Below are 27,711 nucleotides of genomic sequence, written 5' to 3' on the forward strand. Positions count from 1 at the left end.
TTTGTGGTGATGCTGGTATAAACCTATTGCGCTGCCAGTTGTATAAAAGTATAACACATACAATTATGTACAGTACCTGACACTTGATAATGATAATAAATGACTGTTAATGGTTTATGTATTTACTATACTATGCTTTTTTCATTATTTTAGCATGTACTCCTTATACTTATTTAAAAAAAGGGAAAGTTAACTGTAAAACAGCCTCAGGCAGGTCTTTCAGGAGGTATTCCAAAAGAAGGCATTGTTGTCCTAGGAGATGACAGCTCCATGCATGTTATTGCCCCTGAAGACCTTCAAGTGGGACAAGATGTGGAGGTAGATGACAGTGATATTGATAAGCTTGACAGGGTCAAGATTTTAAAAAGTACACCTTTATAGGGCACTTACCATGAATGGAGCTGGCAAAATTGGAAGTTGCTCTAGGTGAGTCAGTTAGTGAGTGGTGAGTGAATGTGAAGGCTTAGGACATTACTGTACACTACTATAGATTTTATAAACACTGTGAACTGAGGCTGCACAAAACTTATAAAAACTTTTCTTTCTTCAACATAAATTAACCTTAGCTTACTGTAGTTTTTTTACTTTATAAATGTTTAAATTTTTAAACTTTTTGACTCTTTCCTAATAGCCCTTAACTTAAAACACACATTGTATAGCTGCACAAAAATATTTTCTTTTCTTTCTAGCCTTATTCTATAAGCTTTTTTCTATTTCTAAAATTTTTAATTTTTTTTTTACTTTTTCAACTTTTTTGTTAAAAACAAATACACAAACACACAAATTAGCCTTGGGAACACAGATTTGATCTGTATTTCCACAAAGCCTAGGATGTTACTATGCACATTTTAGGCAATGGATAAATAATTGTACTTGTATGATTACTATATATGCCTACATTTAGCCATATACACCAATATATTAATAGATATATACCTATACTATGCTATTTACCTATACTGTCTAGTGTTATGTTGCTCACTGTCAAAAAACAAAATTTCAACAAATTTAGTTTAAATATCTAATTGGCTTTTATTAGTGATTCATATATCAAGTAGCATCCTATCTGTGAAATAGAAAGGCAGACTAATGGGCTGAGCAGAGGGGGTTGACTTTATAGGCAGAAAAGAGCTGAAAAAAGCAGAAATAAGGGGAAAAAAGCAGATTGATCATTTTGAATTTACTTTCCTTAGAGGGTTAAAATAGAGGGATTTCTTTATTATGCCAGCTCAGGGAGACTGGGCACTTTCTGACTGATTGCTGTGAATCTCCTGGGTTTTTGTTGTTGTTGTTGTTTGGGTTTTTTTTGAAAATTGGCTCATTTTAAAGTTCAGTTTGATTATGTGGCACCCAGGATGAATGACTCCATACTGGTTTGGTCTAGTCTTTTGGGACTTAGTGTAGGAACTCAGTCCAAAGCAATGGTCTTCCATAAATTTTATTTAACAACACTCCCCCCCTCCTCCCCCGCCATGTCTAAGTCACCTAAACTGTTACAAATTCCTATTATAGAGGGACCTGTGCTATGCATTTACAACCCTTTGGAGTGTAACAGTGCTGTACACATTCACATGTTCAACTTTTCTATGCTTTTTAATAAGAGGCAGTTGGATGTCATGGGAAGAACTATCTAGCCTCTGTTCTACGACAAGGCAGTTAGTGGTCGTGCCACTAACGCTGAAGCTGTCGGGCAAGAAACATCCTCTCTGACGTACAGTTTTCTGGCTGCAGAGAAATAATGTTTTCAATATGTCATAGAATGGAAGGAATTACCATTAGTAGACATATTTTCCCAGAGGATGCCAGGGAAGGATAGTCAGCTGGTCCATCTGTGCATTCTCCCCAGCTTCCTGGCGCGGCACTCCAGGGGAAACTCCGCCTCCGGCCTGGGGATGGAGGAGGGGTGCCGGGCAGCGCGGCCATCTTTGTGCGGGGCCCGCCGCCCACGTGCTGCGGCGGCCACCGCCATCTTTGTGCGGGGCCGCGCTTCCGCCGGCGTCGCGGCGGGGAATCCGCAGTGGGTCGGCCGGCGATGGAGTGGGGCAAGAGCTCGCCGCTTCGGCTCTGGCTGCTGTTGCTACTCCTGCCGCCTGTGCAGGGCCGCCAGAAGGAGTCAGGTGGGTTCCGGGCAGAGCCGAGCCCGCCGCTCGGGCTCCGGGTCTGGCCGGGTCCTGAAGCGCTCCCGCCCCTCGCCCTGGAGGATGCTGTGGACTCTGTAGCGCAAGCCGGGCACGGGGCGCCGGGCGCCTTGGAGTGGAGAGGGAGGGTGTCTGGGTCTCTGCTCCTGCCCAGGACGCTGAAGAGTAACTCGTACTCCAGAATTCGCTGCGCTGGGGATGAGTGAGGATTCCCCTGCTCACCCGCAGGCGGTATCGCCTGCGCTCGGCTGCTTTGTACCTCCCTAAACACTCTGGGGGACGGGGGGCAATCACATGTGTGTGCGCTCGCGCTGTATATATATATATACATATATATATATGTATATATATATATATATATACTGTCAGAAGAGGTGAAGGGAGGGCTTAATGTCGGTATCTTTTAATTGATCCTCTATATGGGGCTCAGTTGGATTAGTAGAAGGCGAGAATGTTACTATCCAGTTTATGCATAGTCTTCTGAGGGCTGGGCATTAAGCTTAGGATGTTGATGGCCCAAGTGGAGGAGCAGACGACGTGAGCGCTGGAGAGTTACAGGAAAAAAATGCATCCAGACCTTTCGTTTCCACCCGTGGGATAGGAAGGGGATTTCTGAAAGTTTTGTTCTCTGCTGGTTCCATCTCCCTGCTGCTGCTAGCAAATACGACTGTTCAGGGATACTTGGTTAATTTTCATTTACTTTACTTTTTGAAGGTTCAAAATGGAAAGTATTTATTGACCAAATTAACAGGTCATTGGAGAATTATGAACCATGTTCAAGTCAAAACTGCGGCTGCTACCATGGGTAAGTTCTCTTCTTTGATGTGTCTTTGAGAGTTTGGTTTTTGTTGCAGGAAGTACCCTAACATCCCAGAGAGAACTTGGTTGCAGTGGTAAGAGATCCAACCTGTTTTGAGAGCAGAAAGGGTGCCTGATGTGGTTTTCTTACTTCTAAGGAAATAAAAATGCTCCAGAATAGGAGAGGTTCAGTGGTCTCAGCATTACCAGTGACTCCCTGTGGGATTTAGTGCATGTCTTTGTCTGTTTCTCCCATTGCACGGAAAATTTTTTGAGATCAACATCTATGTCTTACTTGCTGTTGTATCCCAGGTGCTGGCCCTCAGTAAGTGCTCAATAAATATTATTGAAGGAATAAACCTATTTATCAGTTAATCATAAGTTTCCTGTTGGTTATCTTTGAAGAATGCACATCAGGGCTGGGATATGATATGTAGAAAGATAACTTTGAAAACAGACTTGGGGTTTTACTCTCAGTACTCCCACTAATTACCCCTGTGGCAAACCACTTAACTTTTCAGGTCTCAGTTTCCTCATCAGCTAAATAACAGGGTTCTTTTAGTTATGACTCTGACTCCTCAAAAATTCATCTGATGCTTGTGATACTTGTCGAAAACTTACTATGTAGTCAACTTTAAAAGATGCAAAATAGTCTCCTTTTCTGATTACTACTATCAGGTTGACATAGTATTTGGGGGTGGATACGGGCCAGACAGACCAGAACAAGTGAGCCAGACAGTGTTAGACTATAAAGCATAACCTGTACCTTTTGTGGGATTCAGAGAGGGGGAAAGTCAGTAGGACTGCAGTGACTGGGAGGACATGGATAATGAAGGAGGAATTTGGAACTGGCAAGGGAGGGACAATCCAGATAAAGGGAGGAAGGAAACATTGACCTATTTTTAATTTTTTGTAGCTTTATTGCATTTGATGCTCCAAGTTATCTGTGGTGTTTCTGGGAGAGAGTTGCTCATTCCTGCCCTCTATTCTTTCCTTCAGCTTACTGTGTTCTCTGATAAACCTAAATGCACTTAGGAATTAGGTGGAACTGTACCGCTCTCTTGGCCTGCTTTCCCTGATGATTTTCATTCTTTCCCAGTGTCATAGAAGAAGATCTGATGCCTTTCCGAGGAGGTATCTCCAGGAAGATGATGGCAGAGGTAGTTAGACGGAAGTTAGGGACTCACTATCAGATCATTAAGAACAAATTATACCGAGAAAATGACTGCATGTTCCCCTCCAGGTAAGAGTTATGAGGTGGATACCTCTTCTGACTTTATTGCATGCAAGCTTACTTGATATGGTTCTTAAAGAAAAGCTAATTCAGGGGACTGGCAAATGAATCCTTCCTCACATGTCAGGGGGACTACAAAATAATGAACAGCTTTTCTCCTTGTTTGGGAATTTTTCTTGCCAGCTCCTCTCCCAAAGCCTGTCTCCTCTCTCTTTTAGAGGCTTGAGCACATCACTGGTTGTAGTAGCTATAGCTCTGCCCCATGTTACTTCCCCAGATATCGTACCTGCAGAGCACAGACTGATGAGGCCTGGGAGGAGTGAGCTGGGATGAAGGAGGAGGAGAAGCATAGGTATTTATTTACTGAGTGTCTGCCATGGGCCAGGACTGTTCTTGATAGTGAGTATTTGAGGAGAGAGGACAGAGTCAAGAGCAGTAACTGGGGCTGCAGACTACACTAGCCAGGACTTCAGGTGTGAGAGTTGAGGTGACATCAGTGGGCTGAGGGCCGAGGGGAGCAGGCAGGGTCATGGACTGAGTCTGGCAGTTGGAGTTAGGCAGCATTACATATACCAAATGATAAACCTTCTTTTTGGAGTCTTGTTTTTGTTTTTTGAGACAGAGTCTTTCTCTGTCACTCTGGTTAGAGTACAGTGGTGTCATGATAGCTCACTGCAACCTCAAACCCCTGGCCTCAAGCAGTCCTCCTGCCTCAGCCTCCTGAGTAACTGGGACTTTTTTTTTTTTAACAAACAGGGGTCTCATTCTTGCTCAGGCTGGTCTCGAACTCCTGAGCTCAATGGATCCTCCCACCTCAGACTCCCTGGTGTCTTATTTTTTAACTCAAATCTTTATAAAAATTAGAAAGTATAAAACCAAGAGGGCACAATATTCCCTTATCTATGATCCTCTTTGTAAACAATCCCTATTCTGTGATTAAACGTGAAACAAATGTATAGTGTTGCAAAAAAAATGCATCCATTTGGACATAAAAGTTTATAATATTTGTCTTTATAATTTTATTACAAATTAATATTATACTTGCTGTCAAAAATATGTAAAAACAACAACAACAAAAAAAGATCACTTAATATCCCACAACCTTGAGGAAGTCAGTTATGTTTTGGTTGTCAGGTGTTAGGGGGAAATAAGGTGATAGTGGGTAAAATCCTTGAGGTTATTTTAAACAGACATTTGTTTCATTATTTGGGATAATAGAGACTTTAAGTACAAATTATGAGCATAGGGGAATTTTTAATTTCCTCACATAAGAAATAAAATACAAATAAAGACATTTTGGATTTTGAAAGCTTATCCAATGTTTAATAGTTTGCTGAACAATTTAATTCCCAGATGAAATGAAATGCTTTCAAAGTTTCTGAAAGGCACAATTCTTTTTTTCCTGATCTTAGCATTTTGGTTAGAATTATGAGCTTAGAACTATTCTTAAGGGAGTACAGGATCTTTAATTGGCAATAAAATAATTTATATTTCCAGTGACACTGCAAATTCCCTTTCTCAGTGACATACACAACTAAGGAAAACAAAGACAGACAAAATACAAGTAGAATGAAATATTCCAACCTACTGTCCTTAATGAAATGGAGACAGTTGTATGATATCTCAAAGATTCCCATCTGGCTACAAATAGTATTTTCTAGGCCTAGATACTTTTATTTATTTATTTAAAAATTTTTTTTTTCATTTTTAAAAAAATTATTTAACTTTTTTTCATTTTTTTTCCTTTTCTTCACCCAGAAGTACCTTATCAACCAAGTAGATACTTTTAATTCAGCCAGTTTTAGAAGCCTATATGACATTTAAAAAATTCAGTTTTGAACAAAATAAAATATAAACTCAGCATTTCAAGGACGAGCAGAGGGATTTTACTGAGGCACCAGAAGTCCATCTAATTAATGCTAGAGAGAAGTCATTTCAAAGATGAGGAGTAATGGTGTTTTTAATAACAGCTTTATTGAGGTGTAGTTGACATAACTGTACACATTTAACATACAATTTAAATGTTCTCACAAGAAAAAACAATAAGTACATGAGGTGGTAAATATATTAGCTTGATTAATCATTCCACAGCATAAACATATATCAAAACGTCACATTATACCACATAAATATATGTAATTGTTTATCAGTTAAAAAAATTATATACATTAATAAATTTTAATGTATGTTTACACCAAGATAATGAAAATACCCATCACAACCAAAAGTTTCCTTGGGCTTCTTTGCATTTCCTCTCTCCTGCCCCTCCGTGTCATGCCTTTCCCCCCAGCCCCACCCCTAAGCATCCACTGATCTGCTTTCTCTCATTATGGATTATTTTCTAGAGTTTTTTTTTTTTTTTTTTTTTTTTGAGACAGAGTCTCGCTTTGTTGTCCAGGCTAGAATGAGTGCCATGGCATCAGCCTAGCTCACAGCAACCTCAAACTCCTGGGCTCGAGCGATCCTTCTGCCTCAGCCTCCCGAGTAGCTGGGACTACAGGCATGTGCCACCATGCCCGGCTAATTTTTTATATATATATCAGTTGGCCAATTAATTTCTTTCTATTTATAGTAGAGACAGGGTCTTGCTCTTGCTCAGGCTGGTTTTGAACTCCTGACCTTGAGCAATCCGCCCGCCTCGGCCTCCCAAGAGCTAGGATTACAGGCGTGAGCCACCGCGCCCGGCCTAGAGTTTTATATAAAATGAAATCATAAGATATATGAGAGAGTGCTCTTTTAAAAGCCAAATTGTGAAAGAAAATACAAGTGTTTTAGTTGTATAAATTATTCTGCAACAATTTTTTGGATAACTCAAAAAGATGTTCAGTGAAAAGGAAGTTTCTCTTCCATCTTAGACACTTCCAGTCCCTGAGACCATATCTCAAAAGATAGTCAGAATTACAAGTTTCTTGTATGTCCTTCTAGAAATAATCTATGCATATAAGACATCTAGAATCATCAACAAATTAGAACATGCTTTATCTTCTGTTCTGCAGATTACATTTCTTTTCCATATAATAGCAGATTTTGAGATTGTTCCATAAAGTACATAGAGAGCACCTTATTCTTTTCATGGATGCATGTTAATCTATTATATGGAATTCTTTATTCAGTCCTCTATCAGTAGATATTATAATTGTTCCTCAGCACACCCCTTTAATTTTTGGGTAATGCAAACACTAATGCTGTAGTGAATATTCTTACACATATACCTTTGAACACTCATGTAAACATATATGTAGGCTAAATTTTTAGAAGTAAAATAACTAGGCCAATTAATGTCTTTTTAAAATCTTGACAAATAAATTAAATCATCCTCCAAAGAGGTCACGCCTATTTACACTGCCACCACCCTTGTTTCACAAACTTTGAATGGACCTCACCCCCTTACCAACACTGTGCATTATCAGACTTTTTGATCTTTGCCAATCTGATTGGCAAAATTGGCATCTAGTTTCATTGGCATCTAGTTTCGTTGACATTTCTTTATAATACAGTTGAGCATCTTTTCCTTTGTTTATGAACTATGATATTTTTGCAGTTATCTCCCCATATATAAAACAATATTTAAATCAGTCATTTCCATGCTACCAGAAAATTATGATCAAGCCTTGGAATGCTGTCCCTAGTATAGTGATGGTCAGGACCTCAAGAATGAGGCAGGAACAAGCTAAACTGTCAATGTATCTTCTCTTTCTTTCAAGAAATACTCTGAGGATTCCCAGGAACTCTAGTCAGAAAGCTATGTTACAATATTCATTATCATGTATATAACCCTTTTTCTAGCTTGCAGAACTGATTTTGATATTGTTCTATATTCAAGTTGAAGGTACTGAAAGATTTTCTATCTTTTCTCATAAACTTTGAGACTTAATTATAGTGGAAATAAAAATAGTGTCTTTGTGAGAAGCAAAATCAGACACACAGTTAGAAAATTAGCTTTTCAAGCTTCTATCAATTTGTATCTTACTTACTAATTAAACTATTCCATATAAGAGAAATAAAGAAAAAAACTGGAATGAATAGAGAAGTGGTAGAAGTAGCAATAATACTTTCTTCAAAGCAATGATAATTTATTTGGAAAATTTTATTAAGTATTGTAAACCATAGCAACTTAGCTAGGAACAATAACTTGCACAATATAAAAAAGTGAATAGTTGCTTTAGCAGCATTGCTTTCAGGAAACTTTGTGGTAGACTGATGATCTGAATACTGGCTTGTCTTATTTTAAAGTGTGAATGGGAGCCTGTCTTATCCTAGAGCCTGCAGGCAATGCTCTGGTGAATTTTGGTATTTCTGTTTGACAGATGTAGTGGTGTTGAGCACTTTATTTTGGAAGTTATTGGGCGCCTCCCTGACATGGAGATGGTGATCAATGTGCGAGATTATCCTCAGGTTCCTAAATGGATGGAGCCTGCCATCCCTGTCTTCTCCTTCAGTAAGGTAAGTATGAGAAGGGCCACATGGAGGGATGGAGGGTGGTCCTGTAGGGTACAAGCAGAAGGTCATTTGTTCTGTGACAGAGACTGATGGGTAATGGTGAGGATGAGGCCTGAGGTCCAGGAATGGGTCTGTGTCCCTGTTAGCTTCACAGTGGTTGAGCAGTAAGACTAAGGAGGTAGAGTTGGGAACCCACAGGTAATTTGAGCAAGATTGCTTAAGTGTCTATAGTGCTAGGGATGGAGGCTACAGAGTGAGAGGCCTGAGGAACCTACGAGACATTGGAGGTGGGGCTCATAGATCCTACAGAGCATGGGAGAGAGGGCCCCAAGGAAGCTCATAGGCTTGCAGTTAGGGAATCCCTTCATTCAAATAATGTTTATTGAGCTTGTACCATGTATATATCAGCCATGGTGCTGGGTATCATCTGTCTTCTCTGTCATCGAATCCCAGGGGTGACAGAAAGTGAACCTGAAGGTACCAGGTTACTCCACAGGATTTGTGTCTAAGCAGTACATTGAGAGGATAGGCCACTTACTTGTACTTACTATGTGCCAGACACTGTTCTAAGCTTTTTACATGTGTTAACTCACTTGATATTCAAAATAAGCCTATTAGATAGATCATATTATTGATATTATTTCCCCCATTATGATGATAAGGAAACTGAGGCATAGAAAGATAAAATAAACATGCCTGGAGTTGTAAAGAGGTAGAGTAAGCATTCAGACTCATATGATCTGTCTCAAGAGCCCATACTCTTAACCAGTGCACTGCATTTCCTGGTTCTTGCTCCCAAAAGACCCACTAGGAGTAAACAAGAGCTAGTAAAACAGTGTAAACACCAAAAGTAATAACAGTTAAACGAGAGAGCTCTGTGATTATTCAGAATGGGGTATATTATTTCCTTAAACTAAAAACCCTAACAGTGTGTATCCTTTAGAAAAGCAGAATTTGGGGAACTAAAGAAGGGTATGTGGGAGGGTAATCTTTGTGTCTCATCATGGAGGGTAGGAGTAGCTAGGATGTACCTGTAGGCTCTGAGAACTTGGGACAGTGAATATCTTGTTAGTGCTCAGGTTTCTGGACCACTGATCCGTGGCATGTTAGGAACTTGGCCGCATCACTGCCTGAGCTACCCCTCACCCCCACCTCCACTCCAGTCTGTGGAAAATTGTCTTCTATGAAACTTAGGAGTTGGGGGGAGAGTTGGAGGAGGGCCCGCACAGCAGGAGGTGAGCAGCTGTGGGAGCTAAATAAGCTTCATCTGTATTTATAGCCACTCCCCATTGCTCACATCACAACCTGAGCTCCACCTACTCCCCCCACCACCCTGTGGAAAAATCGTCTTCCATGAAACTGGTCCCTGGTGCCAAAAAGGTTGGGGACCACGGACGTAAATGGTGTATTGTCTGGGATGGGTCTTGCTTCCCCAGAGACTAGTATGAAACCTTTGGGAGGAGGGAGTGGGGAAGCTGGAAGAAAGTGTATGGAAGATTCTATGGGGAAAGAGTGAGTTTAGGAAAACTTTATGGACTTTGGGAAAAGGAGTACCATCTCTGATTTGGTTTCTCTAAAGCAGAAGGACCTTTTATCTCCACTTTTTTCTTTATCATAGTTTACTTTCTCTCTAGATTTGTTTATTTCCTATGTTGCAAGTAGGCTGAGGCCACATTTGTTTTACATTTCCTATGGTTTACCTTCATTTCTCAAAAGTGCTTGGTCCCATTGTTTGTCATGAAACTCTCCTAGAAGAACAGATAGAGGCTCCCATGTAAGTCAGTATGGACTTCATTGTTTGTTATTTGTCTGTTGTTTCTGTGGATAATAAAGTATGACCATTAGTACACTAACTTTCCTTTCAACTTTACTTCCCTCCTATTTTTTTTAAATCAGTGACTCCTAGTTTCCAAGGGAAGGATTTTAGTCAGTAAACTTTAGAGTTAATTGTGCAGCTCCTATTGGACAACTGTTAATGTGATTGATGAATCACATACTTTTTTTTAAGTATTTGAGAGAAGGCCAACAGCATATTAGGCATGTATTTCCAATGGAAGAAACAGTAGAGAAACAGTAGCCAGATTTTCAACAGAAGTAACCACAAAAAGGGAACAAATGGTTTCACACTTTCTTCAAAAGATGTGTGATAACACTCCTCCCCCCATTGGCACTTCTGACTCCCATCAATGAATGTACACTCCACAGTGTTAGATAACACTAGCTAACACTTATTGAGTACTTACTATGTGCCAGACACTGTGCTAAGCTTTTTATATATATTAACTCATTTAATATTCAAAATAAGCCTATTAGATCATATTATTCAAATTATTATTTTCCCCATTATAGTGATAAGAACACTGAGGAGAAAGATAAAGTAAACTTGCCAGGAGTCATAAAGAGGTAGAGTAAGCATTCAGACTCACATGATCTATCTCAAGAGACCATACTCTTTTTTTTTTTTGGAGACAGAGTCTGACTCTGTCACCCTGGCTAGAGAGCTACAGTGCAGTAGCAGTATTCGTCGTAGCTCACTGCAACCTCAAACTCCTGGGCTCAAGTGATCCTCCTGCCTCAGCCTCCCAAGTAGATGGGACTACAGGTGCGCACCACCACTCCTAGCTAATTTTTTCTATTTTTAGTAGAGATGAGGTCTTGCTTTTGCTCAGGCTGGTCTTCAACTCCTGAGCTCAAGTGATTCTCCCGCCTCGGTCTCCCAGAGTGCTAGGATTACAGGCATGAACCACCTCATGCAGCCAGGAGCCCACACTCTTAACCATTGCACTGTATTTCCTGGTTCTTGTTCTCAAAAGACCCACTAGGAAATAACCAAGAACTGCTAAGACAGTGTAAACGCCAAGAGTAATAATTAAACAATGAGAGAGCTCCATGATTATTCAGAATTGGGTATATTGTTTCCTTAAATTAAAAATCTTAACAGTGATTATCTTCTAGAAAACAGAATTTGGGGGAGTTGAAAAGTTGACCTTTAATGTGATTCTAAATTCTAGAATTCAGTGAGCCCAAGAATTTTAACCTATTGTCACTTTTGCCTTTTAATGTCTAGAATCTAGACTTTGCAAACTTGGTAAAATATATCTTTTGGCAGTGTGACACAAGAGCAAGGCCTTGTCCACATCTTGTGGCATGAATGCAATTTGCTTCTTCTAACTCTGTTCCAAGACTGATTTAGAATGACCTTTATGTTTTTGTCGAAGACATCAGAGTACCATGATATCATGTATCCTGCTTGGACATTTTGGGAAGGGGGCCCTGCTGTTTGGCCAATTTATCCTACAGGTCTTGGACGGTGGGACCTCTTCAGAGAAGATCTGATAAGGTAGGTCCTTTAAAGAGGTTTTAATTTTTTTCCTCTTTTTGGGTTTTCTTGAAATGAGCAGTAGAATCTAACCAATTATTTACTTTGAAATGACAAACTTTTAAGTTAAAAATAAAGAAAACTGGTTATAGTATAAGTACTTTTGTACATGTATAAAAATATTTACATTTCCATAGGAAAGGGCAGAAGAATCTATCCTAAACTAGCAACAATGCCTCTGTGGGAGGGAGTATAGGAGCCTTTTTTTCTTTAAATTTTTCTGTACTGTTAAGATTCTTCAAGAGTGAATTTATAGTGTTCTATTTCTTTATTGCAAAAAAATAAAGAGTGAATTACTTTTATAAAAAGAAAAAGTAAATGACCATGTTGTAGAGAAGGATAGAAAAGTACTTGGCAGAACATAAATGTATTTGATAATTGACAGCCTAGTACTTTAAGTGGGTATGAGGGAACATAAATGTTCCATAAGTATCTCAAGTACAAGCTGATTGCAGATCCTCTCTGATTCATGACTGAGACAGGCCTTGGCCTGCTGACTCCATCCTGCTATCATTTCAGAATTTAGATTGTGTAGATCATCCAAACTATAGGTATTTCTTACCTAGCTACATTTTACATTAAAGATTCAAACAACTTTGGTGCTTACTTAGGGAACTCGAAGAAACACAGTCTATATAGGTCTTCTCTCAGGTGTAAGGAAAGCTATAATTTCATTCAACCTTATTTCCACAAATATCTGTCACCTCTACAAATTGTGGCTGAAGATTCAAAGGAGATTAAGAGAATCTTTCATTTCTGAGGAAACATATAAGACCACAGTTCTCTGTGGTGGTTAGAACCCTTTGGTTAAAAAAGCAAGTCTCTTCTACAACAGGTATAATTTGGAAATTAAAAAAACAAAGCAAACCAAAACAAACCAAAACAAAACAAACAAAAACTTGGTCTTAGACTTCACGGAACTGGAACTGGAAATTACCTTTATCCAATCCTTTATTTTAGGGATAAGGGAATGAATGAATGCCCAGAGAGGTTAAGTGGATTGGTCAAGGTCAGAGGCAAATCTGACCTAATATTACCTATGTTCTCCCAACACTGAGATCATCCTTTCTTATTTATTTTTTGGTTTTGAACGTGAATTTGTGAGGGTGGGAGGGAAAGGCCTATCTTTAAGCTTTTTTTCTTTAAGTTATTCTTGGCTTGACCTTAGTTTTCTAATCCATTTATTTTTTCAGGTACTTGCAAATGCCCTTTTCACATTATTCTTTCTTTTTGTAGCTCTTTTACCATATGCTATACAGCTACTTTGTTTTCAAAATCTTTAAAACCATTTTTACTGGTCATGAAATGTGTATATCCTCATGAAAATTTATAAATGTGTATAACACAGGCAACTTTTTCCCTCACTAATTGATGTTTCTAAGTAATTTTTCCATGTCAGTACCTGAGAATTGACCTCATTATTTTTGACTGGTTTTCTTTTTTTTAGACACAAAGTGTCACTCTTGTTGCCCAGGCTAGAGTGCCATGGCGTCAGCCCAGCTCATAGCAACCTCAAACACCTGAGCTCAAGGGATCCTCCTGCCTCAGCCTCCTGAGTAGCTGGGACTACAGGCATGCGCTGCCATGCCCAGCTAATTTTCTTTATATATTTTTAGTTGTCCAGCTAATTTCTTTCTATTTTTAGTAGAGACAGGGTCTCAATCTTGCTCAGGCTGGTCTGAAACTCCTGAGCTCAAACAATCCTCCCGTCTTAGCCTCTCAGAGTGCTAGGATTAGGTGTGAGCCACCGCGCCCGGCCTGACCTCATTATTTTTAACAGTGGCATAGCACTCTATTGCATGGATAATAATTTACTTCATTATTTTCTTTAGGGACAGTTGGGCTACATATGTAACATACATATGTAATTTGTTGTTTTCTGGGCTATTCGAGAGTGTGTTGCATCCCTTATGACCTTTTATCCTTTAATACTTTAATGTGGAGTTTCTAAAAACAAGGATATTGTCTTTCATAACCACACTACAAATAGAAAATTCAGGAAACTATTGATATAGGCCAGGAACGGTGGCTCACGCCTGTAATCCTAGCACTCTGGGAGGCCGAGGCAGGAGAATCACACAAGGTCAGGAGTTCAAAACCAGCCTGAGCAAGAGCAAGACCCCATCTCTACTAAAAATAGAAAAAAATTAATTGGCCAACTAAAAATATAGGAAAAAAAAACTGGCTGGTCATGGTGGTGCATGCCTGTAATCCCAGCTACTCAGGAGGCTGAGGCAGGAGGATCCCTTGAGCCCAGGAGTTTGAGGTTACTGTGAGCTAGGCTGACGCCACGGCACTCTAGCCCGGACAACAGAGTAAGACTCTGTCTCAAAAAAAAAAAAATTGATATAATACTTAATTGTCCCAATAATATCCTATATAGCATTTCCCCCCTCTAGTACAGGATACATCCAAGATCATAGATTGCATTTAGTTGTCATGTCTTTTTTGTTTCCTTTAATCCAGAACAGCTCTTCAGTCTGTCTTTCTCTTTCATGACATTAACTTTTTTTTTTTCAGATGTTCTTCAGTTTTGCTTTGTCTATTCCCTCATGATTGGATTCAGTTTATGTATTGCTGGCCCAATTGCCTACATAAGTGATTTTGCATCCATCCACCCCTCATTAGTGATGTTATTCGGTTCCTCTACTATGTAGTTATTATTTTCTCCCTTGTAAACTCGTAAGCAGTCTTTAGGGAGATAGAATATGTCTTAAAATCTAATCTTATATGAACATTTTTTCTGTTTAATGCCTTCCCCTTTTGTCCAACTGTGTTTATTCACAGTTACAGAATTACAATTTTTTTAGGCCCTCCATTCAGAATATCTAGCAATGTGAATTCATTTTTTACCTTGAAACTAATAATTTCCTTGTTCATCTATCTGCATTGATTGATGTCTGCCTGCCATTTTTCTGTCTATTTTTATAATCTTTTGTGGCTTTGTCCCCATTGACTTTCATTTGTTCTATAGAAGAATTCAGTGTTCTTGTAGATTTAAAGATTTCATTTTTTATTGTCAGAGTTTTAAAAAGAGGCAGTATCAGGCTGTGGTGGTGGCCACTGTTAGCACTCGCCTGGAGAAGAAAAGTCCTAACATAGGTCTCTTGAGGAGTGGGTAGGTGGTAGAGAGAATGAAGGAAAGAGTAAACAGTCTTTGTATATTAAACACAGCTTTCCCAGGGTCCAAGGAGATGAAGAGAAGTAACTTTGAGTATAAACTGATACATTTTTTTAAGTAGATTGGCAATATATATCAAAATTGAAAATGTATATTATATATTCTTTGTCCCAACCATTCTACATCTAGAATGTATCCTGAGTTTTTAGACAAGTATACAAAGATGTATATACAGGATGTTCACTACTCTGTTGTTTCTTAGAGCAAAAAGTTGGAAAGTACCTGAAGGCCCATCAGTATGGGATGAAGTAAATTATGACATGACTATAAAATGAAATACTGTGTGTAGATAGAAAAGCAAGGTGGAATGGGGCTTAAAAACTGGAATCTGGCTTCAAATGCTGGCTCGTATTATTATAGCTGTATGACTCTGGACAAGTTGCTTAACTGCTTAACGACCTCTTCTGTGAAATAGGTAAAATAAAAGCTACTGCATGAGGTTGTGAAAATGATTTGATATATATAAAGCACTTAGAACAGTATCTGGAACATAGTAAGGTACTATATAGGTGTTGGCTATTGTTATTATTTGTACTATATTTCCTACAAAGAATGTTACTTAATAGCATATATGGTATGACCCCTGTCATATAGAGCAAGGTTTCTCAGTTTGGGTACTGTTGACATTTTGGGTTCGATAATTCTTTGTCATGGCAGCTGTCCTGTGCATTGTAGGATGTTTAGCAGCATCTCTGGCCTCTACTTACTAAATGCCAGTAGCAGTTCCCCAGTAGTGACAATCAGAAAATGTCTATGGGTATGGCCAGATGTCACCTGGGTTAGGGGGAGGGGCAAAATCATCCCCATTTGAAAGCCACTAATATAGAAAAATGACTGGAAGAAATTCTTCACTAAAATGTTACATTGTTATTTGTGGATAGGGAGATTCCACATGATTTTTTACTTTTATCTTTATACTTTTCCATTAGAATTTTATATAATGAGCATATAATATTTTTTCTACCAGTAACAAAAAATCCCCAAGAAATCCAGTGCAATAGTGTTTATATTTTGGTAAGAGGAAGTATGGGGGAAAATAAGAGATAGTGCTAGCCTTGGAGTGGAGAATCAGGTAAAGGTGATCCAGCAAGAAAGGGCTAGAGGATGAGCCAGGTTAGCCGAGAGTAGAGTCTGAGGGCCTGGAAAATACTGAGCAATGCTCTCAGCTGGGTGAAAATGAGTAACATGGCACTATATATATCTGAAAAGGATATATACCTCAAAAGTTTATATCCTAAGTTTCTCCATTACTATAATGCAGTCCACCAATCCCTCATTAACTCCAGTTGAGCCTTCCCGTCCTTTTTCAGAAGAAGATGCTGCGCAGACTTCTGTGCAGGGAGGGTTCCTACGAAGAAAGTTAAGAATGATGCATCTGTGAGCTAGCAGTTTCAGCAAGGAAGGCTGGTCATGGTAATGTGTACTAAGACCTGAGTTTCAAGGACATAATCTTTACAGAACACTTAATACAGTTTTAAGAATACTAAGGTGCTTTGCAAATATCAGACTAAATCTGATGATACCTTCTACCCATCAAAAATGTGAAATTAGACAGTGATTGCCCTTTTATTCAATTTTGATATTTTTTGTAGTTGTCTTCACATATTAATTTTATCATTAGTATTCTACTTAAAGTAGAGAGGAATCCTTACTGTACCAAATGAAACAGCCCTATACATGTCATTCAGGGTTTGGGGGCTTTTCTTTCAATGCTGTTAACTTATTAATGGGGCAACAGATACATAGATATAACTGGCTAGCACTTTCAGAGCAATGAAATAACAACAACAGGGACCATAGTATCTTTTAAGACTTTTTCCTTTGAGTAACCCTTGATCAGACTTATTTAAAAATACAAAGCTCTGAACTAATCTTCAGATATGGTTGAAACATATCCTTATATAATTGAGAGAAAAACTAATCAAAATCTGTATTTGTAGGTCAGCAGCACAGTGGCCATGGAAAATGAAAAATTCTACAGCATATTTCCGAGGATCGAGGTGAGTATATTTTCTGATATTTTACAAAGATATTCTTCCAAGTAATGTACAGTGTAAGTAATCTTGAGGGTATGATGAACTCTGTAGCTTAAACAGAAAACTAAGATAACTAGGAAATAAATGTGGAATCACAATTTTAAACTAGAGAATTCAGATTATTTGCACAAATCACTCTTAATTGAACTGAAATTCAAAGAAGTAGAGTTCATCCATCTAGTCATTCAGCAGATATTTACAGGGTGCCACAAGTGTGTTTGGCATTGACTAGATAATGTTTAACAGAACAAGTTGTAGCGCTAGTGAATAACTTAAATTCACATACACGAAATAACAAAAGAATATAGTATAAAAAATAATAATGTTGAACGGAACAGATGGGTGTCTTCTTGTTTATAGTTTCCTGGGAGTAGCTTATGATCATGCCATGGACACTCTGCTAGTTAATGCAGAGGGGACTCATCACCAGATCTCCTCACTGCCTTTCTCATCAGAACAGACCATGTGGCTGCCAAAATGGTTAAGAGCACAGACTGAGACAGGCAAAAATGGAAAGGGAAGTGGGCAGGAAAGAGAGGAGGGAAATGGAAAGATAGTAATGTGGAGCTGTGTTGTTCAGCTCCATATTCCCAATGCCAAGAACAGTACATATTATATATGTAGATATATAATAATTATGAGTGGAACAGATGGATAGAAAAGACCATCAAGGGAGAAGGGTTTTGTAGCTTTTGTAGTGAGTCCTTGCCAGAGGTTATACCCTCTATTTGCCCTCCTCTTTGCTTGGGCAGTGGACTTCAGGATGCAAATGGGCCAACCAACCAGCCACTGCTTCCTGTTTCTTACCAACCTCTTTGATTCTCAGATCTTGAGATTATAGATTCTTTTTTTTTTTGTTTTTAATTTTATTTTTTTTCTTTATTTTTTACAATCCAGAGGAATATTTTTATCAACTAGAGATTACAGATTCTTAATGTGGAGCCCATGTCTGGGCTTCCAGAGTTTTAGAACCTCCTTGAAATTATATGGGGATGTGTTTGTTTTTCTGGGGTGGGCATTTAGTCCATAGTTCTTACCAGATTCTCAAGGGATCCATGACCCCTCACATATCAAAACCCTCTGCTACTTGGACCTTTTTTCACATACATTCTTTAGATTTTTAAGACCTTTAGTTTTTGAGGGTTTTTTTTTTTTAATTTAAATACTATACTAGACTTTACAAAGCATACACATCACAGGTCATGTGGCTGTTTTGGTGAATGGTGATTACCTAGTCACACAACCATGAGTATTGGTGATTATAGAAGCTACACGAACTTTCCTAAAAGGGAAATCATTCCCTGGGATAGCGCTGTAGTGACCAGAACAACATACCCTGCAAGACCAGATGCAAGCATCTCCATCTCTGAAGGTACAGTGAGACCAGCCCCGGACCACCTAGATGCTACAGTACCCGGTATCCCCTTCCTGTGCTATCACGAACCAGCGAATTGTCCACCTAGGCAAACAGTAATTGCATCGGATCCTAGTACTGCTCATCTTCAGAGATTGGGAACAGTATTATGCTATAGGCCATACAGTTTTATGTCATGTGTTTCTTTTATAGGACAAGTCCAGAACGAGATCCTCTCATTCTTCTATCTCGGAAAAATCCAAAACTTGTTGATGCAGAATATACCAAAAACCAGGCTTGGAAATCTATGAAAGTAATTACTAATCATCTGACTAGAACTACAGCAGTGAACATTCTCATTCAAAGAACATTGCCACCTGGGTAGAATTTGAGATTAAGTTTCCACTCAGTGGTGAGATGAATATGGAGAAACTTCCATGAACCAGAATTAGCATACATGTAAATTCTTCTTATTAAACTCACATTGCTTTTCTGACCATATTATTACTAGTATATTATATTACTTTGAAAGTTTAAACCCTAGGTCACAAACTTTTTCTGTAAAGGGCCAGATGGTAAATATTTTAGGCTTTGCAGGTCATATGGTCTCTGTTGTAGTTTTTTCTTTTTATTATTTTGGAGACAGTCTCACTCTGTCACCCTGGCTAGAGTACAGTGGCATCATGATAGCTCACTGCAGCGTCAAACTCCTGGGCTCAAGCGATCCTCCTGCCTCAGCCTCCTAAGTAGCTGGGACTAGAGGCACACACCACACCCAGCTAATTTTATCTATTTTTAGTAGGAATGGGGTCTCACTCTTGTTCAGGCTGGTATCAAACTCCTGACCTGAGGCCAGGCGCTGTGGCTCATGCTTGTAATCCTAGCACTCTGGGAAGCTGAGGCAGGAGGATTGCTCAAGGTCAGGAGTTCTCCTGACCTCCTTGCAAAGGAGTAAGCAAGGGAGAACACTAACAGTTACTGTTGATTGCTGCCAAATGGGAAGAGGAGCCCAGTTTACCAGATCTTCCTGTTTTGTTTTTCTCCAAGAAAAGTTAGAAATCTAGAGTTTTGCAAGAAATATCCTACTACCTATAATACTTATTGAATACTTATTTTTAAATACTTTGCATACCCAACGAAATTTGTGTGTATGGGGGCTATCCCCCAAGCCCACCAGCCAGCACTTGTGACTTCTCTGTGTATAATTTACGCAGAGTGAAATGTGCTGCAGCCAAAGGAGGCAACATGGCTTCAAGTGAGCTTAAACTCTAAAATCAGACAGACACGGGTTAAAACCCTCATTCTTCTACTTAGGACCCTGAGCAAGTCTCTCAAATTCTCAAAGACTTGCCTTCTACATTTGTATAATGGGGATAATGTCTCCTGAGTATGTTCATTATGAGGCTTAAATGTGATAATGTTGATGAAATGTTTAACAAAGCTTGCTGCACAGTGATCACCAATAAATGCTATTACTACTAATACTAATAACTTTCATTTCACATAAAGGATACCTTGGGAAAGCCAGCTGCTAAGGATGTCCATCTCGTGGATCACTGCAAATACAAGTAAGATTTGCTGCCTCTCTTAGTTTCTGTATTGTTTTTGAAGTATAATAGCTTCACTGTGGGTGAGAACTTTAATACAAAGGCCCAGCTAGGGTATATGAAAGTCACATTAATTCATTTAGCTGGCTTTTCCTGACGGCCTACTGTGTACTTACCTGAGTTCTACAGGGACTATATAGACAAATGGAATATGGTCTCTGCTTCCAGAGAGCTGCTTGCTAGTAATCACAGTGTTGGGATTGCCTCTCTATGCCCTACCCACCGGTAGTTGAAATTAGATTACATATGTCTCAAGTTAATAAATATTAGAATTAAATGCCAAGAATTAGATAAACAGGTAAAGCCAGGTCTGGAGGAGAGCAGTGGAGGATTCAGAGATATGAATGCTGATGACATTCACAGTGGGAGCTAAGAGTAAAAGCAACTCTGGCTGGAGACAGTATGTGCATGAGAAATGCTGATAAGAAAATGTAGTTCTTTTCTAAGGCAGCCTTTTTCCGGGGGCATTTCTGTGAAAATTGATTAGGTTTGCCTTGTTTTCCTCTCCAGACTTCAGGATGATGTCCTGGAAACAGGGATGCCTTTGACAAGATGGGGTGGGTACACTAGAGGAAAAACAAGACCTTGGGGAGCCATAGCTAGTTAGAGACATTAGGCCTACACAAGCTTGTGAAGTTTTTTTTTCACTCCTGATTTTTGACGTATGTCACAACAGGCCATCACTTCCTTCTGAGCCTTCTATCCTTCCTACCCAGCACCCCACTCCTGACCCTATATAGCCCTGTCTGGGGAAAGTATCCCCCTCTTTCTCTCACCTTGACATTCCTAGAACAACCTGTAGCCCCAACTCTGGAAAAGCAAAGAGTTTACAGAAACCTCACAGGGACATTCTAAGTGTCCTTGAAAACAAAAATTGGAAGATGGGAGAGGAATCATAAAAGGGGAGGAGGGAATCAGCAAAAAAAAAAAAAAAAAAAAAAAAAACAAGTCATATTTGTGGCAGCAGGCATATAATAGCAAATGTATTTTGCTCTTTTTTCCCTAGGTATCTGTTCAATTTTCGGGGTGTAGCTGCAAGTTTCCGATTCAAACACCTCTTCCTGTGTGGCTCACTTGTTTTCCATGTTGGTGACGAGTGGCTAGAATTCTTCTATCCACAACTGAAGCCATGGGTTCACTACATCCCAGTCAAAACGGATCTCTCCAATGTCCAGTAAGCAGCTGTCCCCAAATGCAGAGTTTCTAATGACCCTTGTAACCTGCCTTTTATGTCCTGCCATTAAGAGCATTTTACTCCTGATGATTTTTTTCCATTGAAAGCATTTTATTTCTTTTATTTGGTTTGCACATATAATATTGCATTATTATCCCAGTAGGTTATAAGTGGTATTTAATTTGAAAAAGTGCTTTAATGCTGGTTTCAAATGAAACATTCAGGACACTATGAAGTAAAAAAGCCTTAATCTTTCAAAGACTAAAGATAGGGATATTTGATCTTGCTTTATTGTCAAAGGGATTTTCAGATACAGCATGAGAATTGATCCCAGTGAAACTTAGGCAGGTTTTCTCTCATGCTGTGAGAGAAGCTAGGAAGAGGCATAGAGAAGGGCCAGAAGTGTGAACCCAGTTCCCTTTTCTGGGGGACACAGCAAGAATTTGGAGACAGGATGAAATAGTCTATTCTACAATGGGCTGCCTTGAACCTCTGTGTGTGGGCTTTTTTGTTTGTTTTTAGTTATTTTCTTCTTTCGAGAACCCTGATATCTTTGCTCTAAGGAAATAATCCATCATCCATGTACCTAGAGATTAATCATACACCTTAATCTGTGGTCTTTATAATTTAGTACCAATGAGCTTGGTCTGTATTTCAGAGTCTAATAATTCTTTTCATTTTAGAGAGCTGTTGCAGTTTGTAAAAGCAAATGATGATGTAGCTCAAGAAATTGCTGAAAGGTAAGTTCTGTTCATTTTCTCTTTTTCACTTTACTTTATCATCCCCATTTTGCCCTAGCTAAAGTTACCTGAATATTGTTATCATGGTGATATCTGTATTTCATCCTCATTATACAGAGATAACTCAGAATTAAAGCTGTCCTGGGTAGCGGAAACATACACATTCACATATGCCCCAAGCTTTATAGAAATAGACTGAAATATGTGACATAATTAAGTACTTTTATGAGCATTGGCTGTATGTGTTTGTTTTTAAGGAAAATAGTGTTAAGTTCTGTTGCTATATGCATGTATGTGGAAATAATGGCTATAGGGTTGGTTCTGAGGATCAAATTGAATTAATTCATTTAAAGTATACCAAATATTACTTGGCACAAGTAAGCACTCAAATATAGGATACTATTGTTATTCAATTCTGTGCTTTAAAATATTCTTGTTAATCTTGTCTCCAGGGGAAGCCAGTTTATTATGAACCACCTGCAGATGGATGACATCACCTGTTACTGGGAAAGCCTCTTAACTGAATACTCCAAGTTCCTGTCCTATAATGTAACAAGAAGGAAAGGCTATGATCAGATTATTCCCAAAAATTTGAAAACTGAACTCTAATAGTCATCATAGGACCATAGTTATCTCTGTGGCAGCAGATCTCAGATATTCTATGGTACAAAGCTTACCATGAGCATGGCACCTATACCTGAATACCTTTATGGAGCCAAATATCTGGTTTCCTTTATCATGCTGTACCCAGAAAAACTCTTGAGAAAGATCCAAAATGTGTATAACACACAAATATAAAGCCACTCAACTCTGGCTGAATAAGGACCAGAAATCATGAGACGTGGATTTTGGACCCAGTTCTACCTTTCATTTTTTTACGACCAATCACAGCCTGTGCCTCAGATCATCCACCTGTGTATGTCCATCACTGTGAAATTGACTTGTGTCCATGTGATGATGTCCTTTGTTCCAGTATTTGGAGCAGAAAATTCATCCTTTGGAACTAGTACAACTCATTGCTGCAGCTCTGAAGTTATTCTAGGCTTGAACTCTGTTGCTTTATTTTAATGTAGGAAACCCTATGGGATTTGTAAGAAATACTTAGGGATCATTTTCTGAAAGGTCTAAGGAAGCAGTAGTTGTGCCACACAATGATATAGAGTTCTTTTGTAAAAGCATAAACTTTTTTTACTGAGGAGGTCTCTATAATGTTACATAGAAAGGAGGCGATTCCATGAGTAATTATTGCAGTTGGATTTCAAGTTCCCTTTTTGTGCCTTCATGCCCTTCTTTTTATTGTATCTCTAAAGGAAAAAAAGGACAAAGACTTCTTAATAAACTTAGGAAGTGGTCCTTACTCTTTAAAGGAACTATGCATAAAATGGCAACTTTTCCCCTTACCTTTTGCACACCCTTAGCATTGTTCTTTTTTAAATTGGTCATAGCAGGGGTTGTTTACACTCTGAATGTCTTGCAGGGACTGCAAGGAGTCTTCATATGTGACCGTGACATTCAGTTGGTAGCTTAGAACATTTGACTTCAACACTTACTTATATAGGAGGTATTTGTTGTGGTGCAGATCCATGTTGGAGTGTCTCCTTTGTCCTTTTTTCCCTTTTTGAAAAAGACATTTGGGTAGTAGTTTAATCACTTGGTACTCTCTCTAATATAGTAAAAAATGAAGAAAAATGTTTATATTGAAATTATAATCTGATGACTTAAACCCATCCTTGACCATTAGGCCCAACATTTCCTTTACCTTTTAAGAATTGTTCAGTATTAACTGGTTTTAAAATTAGTAAATGTGAGATTCAGTCACATAAAATCAGAGATTTTATTCCATTTGTCACAAATGTATTTGGCCTTTAAAACTCCCTTCCACAAAATTTTAAGTCTAAGGACCATCTTCTTAGAGAAGTTGAGCATCCCTTATAAGGAATAAGGCAGATGTTTAAAGTGGGATTTTTTTGGTTTTGGAGTATAACAAATCACAGGGACTGTATCCTTAGGTGCCATAAGTCCAGCCATCCAGAATTCTGAGTTGGACTATAGTTTTGCCTTGTCACTATGAGGCCCTACTAGGTGTAATTCTCTCTCTATTTTTTCTCTCACCGAAATAGGAACAAAGTTTGTTCTCCTTTGGATTGGGAGCTGAAGCTTCATTTCCCTGGGAATGTTTACCATTTAGCTTCAAGTTGCAGCCCAAACATCACCTCTCTGAATCCTTTCTTTCATTTCTCTAGACAGGGGCTACCATAATACTTTGCTCATAACTATATTATATGACCTCATATTGCACTGAAGTTACTTTCCTCTTTCTCCTACTGTTCTGTGAACTTATTGATGGATGGGAATCATGTTTTACTTGATGTCTTCATTATCCAGCACAATACCTCACAGAGTATACACTCAAGAACTGGTGGTTGGGTGGATGGATGGATAGAGAGAGTTGGCTTAACTAGATCCTATTTACAATTTTCCTAGCCACTGGCTCCAAGAGGGATTGGATAAGACCTTAAAAATTAGATCAATGCAAATCCTCACCTGCCCTTTGAAGAGTCAATATGGGCGTCTTTAAATACAGTAAATGTTATTCAGATTTTATACTTGTTTTTCTGTTCACCTCAGCATAGATGGTCTGAGGTTGGTGTGTAACAGTATGTAAAATGTATGTTTTTGAAAATAATTTGTTTCCCCACAACCTTTGAAGATTTTTCTTGTCGTAAATACTAGCTTGGTCCCAAACTCATCAAAGAGCTAAAGGTCACATTTCTCTTGAAGGAAAGATAATGATTTAGTTTATTTCAAAAATGGTATACTTGGGGCTGGGCGTGGTGGCTCACACCTATAGTCCTAGCGCTCTGGGAGGCTGAGGCAGGTGGATCGTTTGAGCTCAGGAGTTTGAGGTTGCTGTGAGCTAGGCTGATGCCATGGTACTCTAGCCCGGGCAACAGTGAGACTCTGTCTTAAAAAAAAGAAAAAATGTGGTATACTTGTATAACACGAATAATGCTTTTCCTTTCTTTACAGTCTAACTCTTTTAGGTCAGATTCTCTTAGTTGTCAAGAACAGACTGCTTCTAGCTAGTTTAAGCAAAATAATTTATTTAAGTATATGATGGCATCTCACAGAATCTAAAGAAATTCCATAGGTTGGAAGAGTAGAAAGGGTAACTCCAGGGATCTCAGCAAAAAATTTGACTGTTTCTAGAGTGCTGCTGTACTGCAGTTCCATAGACTAGTAGGCTCTATCTCTCAGCCCGAAATTCTCAAGAGAAAAAGATTTAATGGGCTCATTTGTCAGTTCCAAAGAGTTCCCTACACTTAACCCCTAGACTGACTACAAACAAGAGCACACACAGATACACAAAACGTATCTTTCCATGCAGGATAATCTTACTGCATCTGGAGGTAAAAGTGTTGTGAATGGAACAGAGGGTCATAATTACAGATCACTCGTTTAATATTTATCAGATACTTCTTGAGCCTCTACTCTGCATAAACAGTGAGAGATAAAAAGTTTACAAAAGGCTTGTTAACCTCAAGGAGCTCTGCTATTGAGTTGATAAAGCAAACAATATGAGTGGCATCATAGGTAGAAGGTGATTAAGACAGCATGAATGCCAATTATTCATAAAGACCATGTGGATTTGGAGTTAAGAGGAAGAATACATTTTCAACTGGGGCAGATGGGAAACTTTGTGGAGGTAAAAATTGACTTACACTTTAAAGGATGAATAAATGAAGTGGTCCTTGGAGTACTTGAACTTCATTTTCTCTACCCGTAGAAATGGTTTATGTCATATATGACAAAATGTAATATATGTAGCAAAGGTAGTACTTGGTGAACCTGGCAGGGAAAGGGCTCACCAAGTACTGTGCTATTGGATTCTATGAGTAGAAGTCAGCAACAGAGGCTAAGTGGAAGAATGGTGCTTCCAGATACAGTGTGGTGACTGTACTGATGCAGTTTCTCTGCTGGCAAATGCACGTCTTGGGGACAGGAGAGCTGTATGTGAAACACTGGTCCAACTGAACCCCTTAACTTAACCTTTAGCTTAGAGTTGCTCTGAGGCCCTTCAAAAAGAGCAGACCACAGAAGTATTTCCCTAGTGGTAAAAGAAGGTAAATCCTGAGGGCTTAGCGAAGTAGGAAATGCAGTAGGGAGACATAGTCTGTGAGGGCTGAGATGGAACAATGGCAACAGTGTGAGCAGTAGCTAAGACACTGAGGACTTAGGGAAATTTACAGATGAGTTTTTAGTTACCCAAAGGAGAAAGCAGCTATGGAGTTAGGGGAATTTGCCTGTTAAAATGATCTCATGTATCTACAGGCTAGTGAATCCTGGGGGCATTAGAGTTGTATATAAATGAGTTCATCAGTATCTGCACAACACCCACCCAATCCCTCTTCCTCATTCCAAGTCCTCCCTAATGCAGAATGATTCTGGGGTCATTTTATGCATTTAGCTTTTTCTACCGGTAGGCTATACAGGCTGTACAGCCATATTCTTAGGACCTTATCTTGGTGCCCACCTCTACCTAATAAGCAGCAACCTAGAGCTGCAAGTCAGGGGATCTGAATTCTTCATTTGACAAATATTTACTGAACACCTACCACATGCCAGACGTGGTGCTAAGTCCTGGAGATACAGAGATGAATATATGTGGTCTCTGAACTCAAGGTTAATCTATGGAGACAGATCAACAAACAAAAAATTATGATGTAAATATAGTATAGTAAGTTCTATGATGGGTGCTGAATCTAATCTTGCCTTCCAGAAATCTTCGTGGCACTGTCAGTATTTCAGCTAGTCACTCTAACCAGTAACTTCTCTGGGCCTTGTCTATAGAATTTCCAGCTAACAAATTCCAGAAGTCTATTTACTGTATTCTACTGAACAGTGCCGCAATTTTGAATTACAACTAGAAAGGAATAAAGGGAGTAAAAGTTTTGGCAAAGGGAATAAGAGAGTGTTTGATTACTAACATGGATTAAATTAAACTACACAAACCAGTTTGAGAATATTTTAAATGTGAGCATTTTTATGAAAACTATGCCTCGAATCATTTATTAATAGCAGAGGCTGTAGTGATGGGAAATTATTGCAGAACAAACACTTGATAGAAATTCCAGAAATTCTACCTTTGAGAAAAAGTAAGCATGTGAACTAAGGGGAATGCCAAAAGCCAATTCTTAAAAAAATGCGTTCTGGGAATCCTGGTGAACTGGCACTAAGACCATCTCCAATGCCTCGGATCTTGCGGAAACCATAACTGACGGTATGAAAGGACCCCGCCCCGCCTGGGAGGCCTCTCCAGCTGTGCCAGGGAGGGTTGGGCTTGTTTCTAAGCCATTGTCTTTCCCTGTTTCCTACTCCACTTGCATTGAACATTCCACTTTATTCTTTATGTGAGATTTATGGCATTTTAGATATGCTAAGTCAGCCTGTCACCGCATCAAGCTGAATGTAACTAGCCCCAAGCCCCATTCTCAGGCACCCAGAAAGCTGCGAAAAATCCGGCAAAGACGCGGCCACACCACACTGAGTGTAACCACTCCCTGCCAACTCACTTCCGGGGGCCGGGCCAGGCGCCAACCGGAAATTTTCTCAGCTCCGGCTCCACCGTC

The 27,711-nt window shown here is 39.1% G+C and overlaps 1 protein-coding gene and 1 long non-coding RNA gene across 2 annotated transcripts; one reads left to right on the forward strand and one right to left on the reverse strand.

Annotated features, from left to right (window-relative positions):
* The first annotated feature begins 1,979 nt into the window (after positions 1-1,979).
* On the forward strand, positions 1,980-25,838 carry POGLUT1 (protein O-glucosyltransferase 1). Its single transcript, XM_012780583.2, has 11 exons — positions 1,980-2,117; positions 2,853-2,943; positions 4,036-4,179; positions 8,478-8,613; positions 11,829-11,950; positions 17,111-17,170; positions 18,774-18,873; positions 20,070-20,128; positions 21,174-21,341; positions 22,025-22,081; positions 22,534-25,838. Exons 1-11 carry the CDS (start codon positions 2,033-2,035, stop codon positions 22,688-22,690), a joined length of 1,179 nt encoding a protein of 392 aa, XP_012636037.2. The 5' UTR covers positions 1,980-2,032; the 3' UTR covers positions 22,691-25,838.
* Positions 23,632-27,681, reverse strand: LOC105879926 (uncharacterized). Its single transcript, XR_012918912.1, has 3 exons — positions 27,226-27,681; positions 26,698-26,770; positions 23,632-23,695 (listed from the first exon to the last, which is right to left on the reverse strand). It is a non-coding gene; the product is annotated as an uncharacterized LOC105879926 (long non-coding RNA).
* Positions 27,682-27,711: the final 30 nt, after the last annotated feature.

The sequence above is a fragment of the Microcebus murinus genome, chromosome 1, assembly GCF_040939455.1.
Source record: "Microcebus murinus isolate Inina chromosome 1, M.murinus_Inina_mat1.0, whole genome shotgun sequence".
Lineage (NCBI taxonomy): Eukaryota > Metazoa > Chordata > Mammalia > Primates > Cheirogaleidae > Microcebus > Microcebus murinus.